Source organism: Phalaenopsis equestris, unplaced genomic scaffold (assembly GCF_001263595.1).
Source record: "Phalaenopsis equestris unplaced genomic scaffold, ASM126359v1 Scaffold000002, whole genome shotgun sequence".
Lineage (NCBI taxonomy): Eukaryota > Viridiplantae > Streptophyta > Magnoliopsida > Asparagales > Orchidaceae > Phalaenopsis > Phalaenopsis equestris.
Window position 1 is genome coordinate 27095922 of NW_018164444.1, and position 9540 is coordinate 27105461.

Sequence of the window (9540 nt, forward strand, 5' to 3'; positions counted from 1 at the left end):
ATGAGCTTCTTAATGTCTTCTCTGACATGTTCTGTGTTGGCTACTTCTCTACGATAGTTCTCTTCTTATTAATGTCATTGTTGTGTTCCTCTTCTTGTTGACGACATGTCTCCATACTTAGTGCACCTTTTAGGATGTTGAATCTAAAACTGTCAGGGAGACATGCTTAAGGATTAGAGCACGAAAGGGAGGAAAAGAGTAGAGAGGGCTTAGTAATGAAAATTTAAATCACGTAGTATTTATTCATGATAAAAATCCCTATTTATAGAAATGGAGGGATGTAAGATTACATCATGTACCCCTAAAAAAATAGATACATAGGGGGGTATTTCAATCAATACATAAATATAGAATTAGGAGTCTGGTATAGCTTTTGACCGCATGGGGTCGGGAGCTAGGGATGACATAGAGCCAAATTTTTAGTGGGGCAGCCACCCGAATGACCGACTGGGTAATTGTCTGGGTAGCTATGGATGAAGGGTGGACCGAGAGGCCTCGATCTACTGTTTTTGATCTGGGCGGTTTTCATCATTAACTTGACCAGGTTGAGGAATTCCGACGGATCTGTCCATGCGAGTTTTGTGCCAATAAACTTTAGAATGGTGGTCCACTTTGGCCCATCTTGGGACTATTTTTCTTTTGGCCCACAAGAGTCGGTCATATAAAGTCCTTTGAACTATCCCATGTGGATCCCGGGCCGTTATGTCACCTTATGTGTTGATCGTCGGATTTCTTTAAGATTCGTGTTGTGTGTATATTTGAGAAAACACTATAGCATTGAGATGCTGACTCAAGTAAATACAAAACAAAGAAAATTTTAAGTGGATGGAACAAACCAACTTATTGGCAAGAAGAAAATAAATGTGGATCCATTTAAAGAGGCTCTATCAAACAAAGAAAGCATGTTTGATAATATAAATATAACTTTTTTCCTCTTGAAGATAAAAGTTCACCAATTAATTTAAAGTGCAGTCTATGATATTTTTGGAAGAAAGCATCATAGTCACACTAAAAAACACCATTAAAATACATCAACTTAAGGCCTGGATTTAGAGAAGCTCTAGAAAGTGGACTAGGATTGCTATATTTTCAAGAAGATTAGACAAAAACCCGAAGGGGCAGTTTCAAGGGAATAAAAATTTGTTTAGGTTTGGAACCATACATCGAATTGTGGTCAAGATGCTCAAGCAAGTCCATAACATGGTACTCCTCTTAAATTATTGGGATTCTTACATGCATGAAACACCAAAATTTATAAATTACATATATAGAACCCAAAACTCATTATTTTATCCTATTTGAACTATGTCTTCTATTTTGTTAGCTAGGGTTGTCAAAAAAACTTGTTGTTCGCGAACATTTCATGTTCGGTTCGTCAATGAGCTCGTATCGATTCGTTCGATAAGTAAACGAGACGAATGTGAGTAAAATTTTTTCGTTCGGTTAGTTAAACGAACCAAACACGAACAGTGATGCTTTCATTCGTGTTTGAATCATTACTGTTCAAAATATATAATAATTTAAAATAATTATATATATATATAAATTATTATATTTTAAAAAATTAAATTTTATAAATTATAATATATAATAAAATAATAATAATATATTAATATACTATATTTATATTAGTAATATATCAGTATAGATATTATTTATTTACATAAGTTATATAATTAATATAATATATTATTTATATATATTAATATTAGGATGTCAAACTACTTCTTATTCGTAAACAGCTCGTGTTCGTTAACTGGAACATTGACTTTAAGAATTTCAATGACAAGCTTAAAAGTGTTCTTTTCGTGTTCCGTTCGTTTACGCCCCATTGTTAGCTTCCCTGCAAAGGAAAGAAATTCGATGGCGATTTGAAGGCAATGACTTCATCGCGCAATCCTGGAGTACATAGACCTCCGAAACACCCATCTTTTTTTTTTCTTCTGCTTCGCTCAAGCTACAGACATCTGAAACTCTCATCTTTCTCCACCACTCTGCTCAACCACAGACCTTCGAAACTCCCACTTCTCCTCCTATGCTCCGGCTGGACCACAAACCTCCGAAACTCCCATCTTCTTCCACCTCCAAATTGGGAAGGCTACGTCTTCATCACGTGACATCCGAGATTCCCATCTTTCTTTTCCTTCACTCCACTCGACCTAATTTTGAAGGCAACAACTTCATTGCGGTTTTACAACATCCAAAACTCTCATTTTTATCCTCCTCCGCTCCCCACCGCTCCTACCCGAAATCAGTGAGGAAGTTAACCCCTGTATTTATTCCCCTAAATTTAATATCAAATTTTGTTGCTTTTCTTACAGAATTCGTGGGAGCTAATTCCCATCAATATATTTTCATACATCGAATAGAATGTTTATGTTGTTTCTAAGGGTATAACTCTTTTGGTTCCTTCTATTTATTCACATATTACTGAGTTTTTATCGTTAGATGGTCTTTGTTTTGTAGTTGGACCTCGTTTAAATTTTGATTTATCTGGTTCACCACTCACGCTGGGTTTCCTCTACTTCATGGGGCTGGACTTGAAGGGTCTAGTATTTATCTAGTACTGTGACTGATTTCATTACCCCTCTGTGATTTTTTATTTCTCTCTTTTCTTGCTCCTTGATTTTATTATGCTTTTGATTAAGTACAATTTGCAGAGATAATTTTTTTTATGCTTTATAATTCATGTTTTGCTCCCTGTGGAATATCATGCTTGCGGATTTTAACTTCTTTTTGTGTCTGGATTTGGCTGGTTTTCAATGGCAGTTTTAGTATGGGTGTTATTCACAATCTCTTACATAACTTGGATCTATGAATGGTATCTCAGTAAACATGAAAGTTTGTGATGATATAATAGTGAAAGTCTGTGCTAACATAATAGTACAAATACCAAGTTTTTAATGACATCATTTTCTATTGTTAAAGATAGAAAAAGATATACTCCTCTTCTTATATAAACTTTTGTTCATATTAATTTTTTTTCTATGTAGAACTTTTGTAATTTAGTGTTAAAAATGAATGCAATGGAGTTTCAAAATAAAGACTTAATGGTGATGTTCAAATATAGAGGGTACTCAATGCAAGTTAATAATCAATCCAGAATAAGATATGAAGGTGAAAAACATAATACTATAGAGATGCAAAATGTTATTTTAAGCTTGCTGGTGCTTGAGGAGAAGATTGAAAAAATTTGTCTTTGGCATTAGAGGAAATGGATATGAGCTACATTATCATAAATGTCGAACATAACCAAAAGAGTATATATGAATGACTAGTGACTTTGAGGTTATGAAAATTGTCAGTCAGTTAAGTGGATGGAGTAGAGTGGAGGTGGTGGTGATTACCCAAAATGATAAAAAACCTATTGTGTTTCCAAAAGTCCAAGAGATGAGTGTCATTACTAACACATTGGGTAGCATCCTTCTAATATCCTACTATGCATTTTATGAGAACACTGATAACCCGCCAAGTTGAAGGTGATATTGAGTTAAAAGTGGGTGCATGCTTTTGTGATTCACAAAGTTTCAAACAAGCAATTCAATTCAATGAGATAAAAAATAAATATGTGATAAAGATCCAAGCTAGCCATAAATCTTGCGTCTCTTTTATTTGTGTACATCTGGGTTCCCCTGGAGAGCTGAAGTTGCACTATGTGCTGATGAAAAAAAATATGAGGTGAGACAATTTGAACTGAAATATTTATGTCCTGATGTTAAGAAAAATCAGTACATAATAACTATATGTGTTATTAGACAAGCATTTAGAGAATTTTGAGATGCCTGTGGACAAGCAACATCAGCTTAGGTAATTGATGGAGGAAATAGACAAGCAACATCAGCTTGGGTAATTAAAGAAATCAAAGAAATAGTTAAGAAAAATCCTGAGATGCCTCCAAAACAAACTAACTATTTAGAGAATTTATGTGTTAGATCAAGAGAGCAACTCATTACGTTACATTAAGTTGTGGAGGTCAAGAGCGCAGGCACGAGAGAATATTTTTGAATCAGTGGGTAATAACTATAGATGGGTACCTGCATTACAAAAGAAACTTATAAATAGAAATCCTGGGTCTCATATTACATATGTTTGCAGAAAGCATTTGTCGTCTTTTAAAAGATTTTATGTGAGTTCCCAAGGCTTACATTGATGGATTCTTAACAGGGTGCAGACATTTAAATGTGTTTGATGCTTGTCATTTATAGTCGAGATCTCTTAGTATTTTATTGTCTGCAACTTTATTGGATTAGAATAATTTGCTCTATACAATAGCATTCGCATTTTCTGAAACAGAGTCAAAGACAACTTGGCACTGGTTTTTAAAATAGTTAGCTATGTTCATTATGTTTGAGTTATATCCTCTTGAATTTATATCTGATATGGAGAAGGGCCTTGGAGAAGCAATCAAGATTGCTTTTCCGGATGTTGAACATCGAGTTTGTATGGACACCTATGGAAGAATATGAAATTATTATTTCACTATAGTGGCACTACTAAGGTGCAAAGTTGGCTATGGGCAGTAGCTGACATATGTGTTAAGCTTGAATTTAACATTAAGATAAATGAGCTAAGGTTTATTTAGCTGCAAATGTACAATAGTTGATTGGTTTTCCATACAAGTGGTCCAAAAGTAATTTTTTTCATTTAGATTAAAAATCATTGTAATACGAATAATATGGCAGAATCATTTAATCCGTGGATTGAAGAATCTAGAGGTAAGCCTGTATTGGATCTGCTTGGCATGATCCTATGCTTATGGGGAAGAGAGCACATAGAAAGATGAAATCAAATAATTGGAAAAACGAGTTAGTCTCGCGTGTTGAGAAATATGTGATAGAAGTTGCAACTATAAAAGAAAACTAATGGTGAGACAATAAAAAATATATACAATAGAGTTTGCAAGTCGAAATGCTCACATAGGTTTGACATATATACTAAAGAATGTAGTTGTTGAGTATGGCAATCCATCGGTTTACCATGCATTCACGCTGTTGCGTTCATCGGCTATAAAGAACATCCTTTATGGCATACATATGTTCATAAGTGCTATTATCTTATTAGGTCGGTAAGAGCACAATATTACTTTTTCATTTAACATATTTTAGTATTAATATTTGATTTTCTCATACAGTTATAAAATGGCTTATGATAGTCATATATCAATCATGCCAAGTAAGGAGCAGTGAATTGTGATTGATTGTTGTATATATGTAGGTGTGCCTACAACTTTAAGGCCTAGAATAAGGCCTGAGAAAAGAATAATAAAAAATTTCTTAGGGAAAATAATGTCAGGAAGTCTAAAAGAGTCTACAAATACGGTCGATGCGGACTTTCTGAGCATCATAAAATAACTTGTAAAAATATATTGAGTCTAACAATTCACAGAGAAATTGATAGGGTAAATCGTGTGTTTGAAGAAACCTGTTTTGCAACTAGATTTCGACCTAAACTTCTCATGGAGGAAGATGCCTAAGAAAAAACATAGTGGAAGACATTTTTTTGAAATTTTATTTTCCTAACTTATTTCAAGTTTTTTTTTTTGCAACAAACTTGTGCATTGTCCATGAGTTTTTTTGGATTTGAAAATGTGCATGGTGAAAACTTTTATGAATTTATTTTGGTAGATAGATAGATGGATATATTTTTATAGTCCACCTTCTTGTTAGTTTATATTTTGGTTGAAGCCAATGGGTGCTCTTTGGTTGGATTTGGTGGAATTGCCACAAGTATCTCTTCTTTATTTTAAAGTTGTCTTTTTCCTTGTGATGTGATTTCCAAATGATGCTTTACATTCTCTATTTGATTTTTGTTGAATTCGATATTGTCCATCCGTTTGTTGCATTTTACCGTTTTATTCCTGCAAAACTTATTTCGTGTCTATTATTGGGCTTCACATTAGGGGTGTTTTATAATGGAACTCAAATAGGGTTTGGTGGATTTCGAATTGTGCATAAAGTAGACTTTATATGAATATTTTTATCACTGTGGCTATTCCATTGATTTTTCTCCAAGTCATTGATTATTAATTTATCACTTTTTTGTTCTTCATGTGCAGGGAATACTGAAGGATGGAACTCAAATAGCAATAAAATCACTTTCTGCTGAATACCAATCTTGTTCGATTGATTCATCCCTATTCTTGTTGTTTCTTTGATGTAATTTCAAAGAAGTTGATAAGTTCCATCCTAGAATAGTTTTTTCACTCTGATATGCGTCTAAGACAGTTGTAAGCCTACACTCAATTTCTTCATTAGACATATGAAGCTACTTCTTACTAAGCTCTGTTAATGGTAAAATTTTGGATAGAAATCAATTAGTTGGGGCAATTTCTGCTTCGATAGTACTGCAACAAAACATGAGATTATGTAAGTGTAAATCAATGTTACATAACAAAAGTGTAACTCTATGCAATTTATCTTGGGAAATTTACATACATACCACAAAATTCCTTTGTATTTACATATCCAAAACCAAAAGTTTAATATTTACATTTATAATATTTTGGTGTCATGACCCTATGCATGAAAATGTGTACTTCACTTTTAAAAATTTAGCAATAGTGGTGTTTTTTATGTGATATTAAAGATTTAGAGTCTTATGTATGTAAATATGAAAGATTAGGTTTTAGAATGTAAATATCTAAAAAATGATTGGTATATATGTAAATGTTCCCCTTTTTTTTACATTTATTTTGCTGAACGTAAAAAAAACATGGAACAATGACTATTTTTTATTCAGGGATCTATGCAACAATTCATTGGATCCTTCAGAAGCTCCAGCATGGATTCAAAACTTGAAAATCTCATCAATTTGTAAGTTATTGTTTATTCTCTACTTGAAATCTAGCAAATAGACATTGTTAATTTACTCTAAAATTGTTGTATGCTTCAAGGTATACAACCAGGAAGATACCATGGCCTTGTCCCACAGAAACTCTTCAGCTTACCAATGCTGCAGAAAGTGTTAGTATATTGGTGCATTTACATATATATACCACCCAATTATTATGTATTTGCACATTTAACAACTAAATTTTGCTTTTTCCATTTATACCACCCAAATCTTTTTTATCACATATACAATACCACCATTTTAATTTTTTAAAAATGTAAACTACACCTTTCCATGCTTGGATAAGTTGGTTTGTATCTATAAACATAAGAATTGAGTGGTCTGTATGTAAATCTTCTAGTGTGTGTCTGTGTGTGTGTATATATATATATATATGGCAGAGTTATGTCTTTCTGATTCTTCTTTTTTTTTGGAGGATATTCAAGAACAACTCCTAATGGAACTCCAGATATGGGAAGCAACATTAGCAACCAATTACAAATTGTAAATTTTGAAAACAATGCTCTTACTTTAGTGGTGCTTGGATTGAGCTATAGTAATTCAATGTTGTAAGAACTTTTACAAAAGCCAATAGCTTGTTTCTCATCTGTTTGCATGAAGTTAGAAATCTACATTAACATGTTCCTCAAGATAATAAAGATTTTTTTTTCTTTTATGATTTTATTACATATTAAATGAGTTGACACATGTGGTCTCAGACAGCTACAATTTTATGGATATTTAAAACTGCATTGAAAACTGACTAGGCCATAAATGAGGTGCAGGATATAACTGAAAATTTCCTTTTATCCATCCTTCCCCTTCCCCTTCCCCTTCCCCTTCCCCTTCCCCTTCCCCCTCGTCATTGAAGCCCTCAATGACTTGATGAATAAGTAGCTCTGGTTGTAATGTGGGAATGGTTCGTTTAAAGATGTAGGTGTTGCATGACTTTTGGAATCATTTTTGTAGTGCTTTGCTAATATTTGTTGTGTGACTTCGGAGTTCCAATACTTCGAAACAATTGAGCTATGAATTTTGGGAAGCTGTAATTACTCAGTTGTTTGTTTGTTTTTGTATGATATGAGATTTTAATTTCCTGAAAAGTCACATTTTGTTTCTTCTCTGTTTTTCTTTGATTCCAGGATTTGCAAGAATTACGAGGGCTACCTTCCTCAATGGCTTTGGGAAGAAACGGAACTGAAGTAGAAAGAAGAAACTTTCGGAGATTTTTGTGCACCATAATCCGGTCATTGTCTTTCCTAGCTACCATTAGTCATGACTGCATCACAGAGGTTTCGGTGATGAGAGGGTGAAGGGGAAGGAAGGAGATGGTTGCAGGAGAAGCTATGCCATGATCTCATCTATATAAACGAGAGATTATTATGTCCGTCGCAGGGACGCCGAGCTTCGTCCGGGCGATCGGCCATGATACAGCGGAAGTCCTTCGTTGTATCACGGCCGTCGCATATTTACTTACGTCATACACACACAGCTCCGTGTGCGTACTTCGATTATTTAGGGGTATTGGAAGGTTATGTCGCTGTTATTGGGGTTAATACCCCCAATAACCACACAAAACCCCCTAATGACAGCAGAAAATATGAGCACGAACTGTGGAAGGTATTTATAGGTTATTGGGAAGTTATTGAGATGTTATTGAGGTTAATACCCTCAATAATCTCTCAATAACTCCCAATAACTGAGTTATTGGAATATGCACTCAGAACTACATATGACGAATATCAATAGCTCTCCTGTATATGGCAGGATCAAGTCGTTGCCTTCCCAACTCATCCTAAAATCAATGCGAATTTCATTTCCCACGCATGGATTGATGAAGACAAACATAGGCTGGAGACAGAGTTCAGTTTCGGTAAAATGAGAAGTTTACTGTTCCTTTGTGATGATACTAATGTTTCGGGTTCTATGTTTATGTAATTTCTTAAGTTTTGGTGTTCCAAGTATGTAAAATCCCTAGATTATTTGAACTTGCCTTTTTCCGGTTTTAGAACGTATAGGTACAATGCATCATGTATTTGCCCCAACTGAACATGATGGAGGACCTGACTAGAGGAAAGTAGCCAATTTTGGTAAAAAAAAAAAAGTAATCAAAACAAACAAAGTTTAATTTTACTATTGTTAATTAAACCAAAAGGTTAGTGAGAAGTCAGAAATGGGTAATATCAAGACCATAAAGCAAAACCGAACAAGTATAATCTAAAGGTGATATTTCATGCGTTTGATAACCAGAAAGAGGCATTGATGAATAGCAACCAAGCTACAAATTCAAGGATTTTCATGCAGAAGAAAAGCAACAAAGACCAACCATGGTAACTATAGTTTTTGGGAGAAGGAAAAAATAATTATTCATTTCATTTTCGTAAGAAATATTTATATGATAAGTATAAGAGGAAGGCCGCCAAATTACGAATGCCATAAAATTTCCTTGCTAGAAAAAGATGAATGGAATTTAAATTACAAATAATATAATATTATAAAAATAAAAAATATTGACAAAAGAAGATACTAAATTTTGAATTCCTAAAAAATCAACACCTTCCCTCAAGTTGGAGTGAGCATAGATATGTATCATGCCCAAATTGCTTACAAAGTTCTCAAAACTAGACCTAAACAGTCCTTTGGTGAATCTATCTGATATTTGTTGTTTAGTCGCGATAAAAGTATTCAAGTAGCTCCACAAATCAGTCT

The 9540-nt window shown here is 33.8% G+C and overlaps 1 protein-coding gene across 5 annotated transcripts; it reads left to right on the forward strand.

The window, feature by feature from the left end:
- The first annotated feature begins 1754 nt into the window (after positions 1-1754).
- Positions 1755-9244, forward strand: LOC110039479. 5 transcript variants are annotated; one of them, XM_020744557.1, is made up of 7 exons: positions 1755-2254; positions 2467-2563; positions 6056-6365; positions 6739-6812; positions 6893-6962; positions 7278-7335; positions 7974-9244. In XM_020744557.1, coding segments are annotated over exons 3-7 (375 nt in total). In that variant the 5' UTR covers positions 1755-2254; positions 2467-2563; positions 6056-6363; the 3' UTR covers positions 8145-9244. The 5 variants fall into 5 exon arrangements, 3 of the variants coding, with proteins under 3 accessions (XP_020600216.1, XP_020600217.1, XP_020600215.1); XM_020744558.1 differs by lacking the exon at positions 2467-2563 and having other exon boundaries at positions 6056-6226; positions 6307-6365; XM_020744556.1 differs by lacking the exon at positions 1755-2254 and adding an exon at positions 2263-2391.
- The last annotated feature ends 296 nt before the right edge of the window (positions 9245-9540 follow it).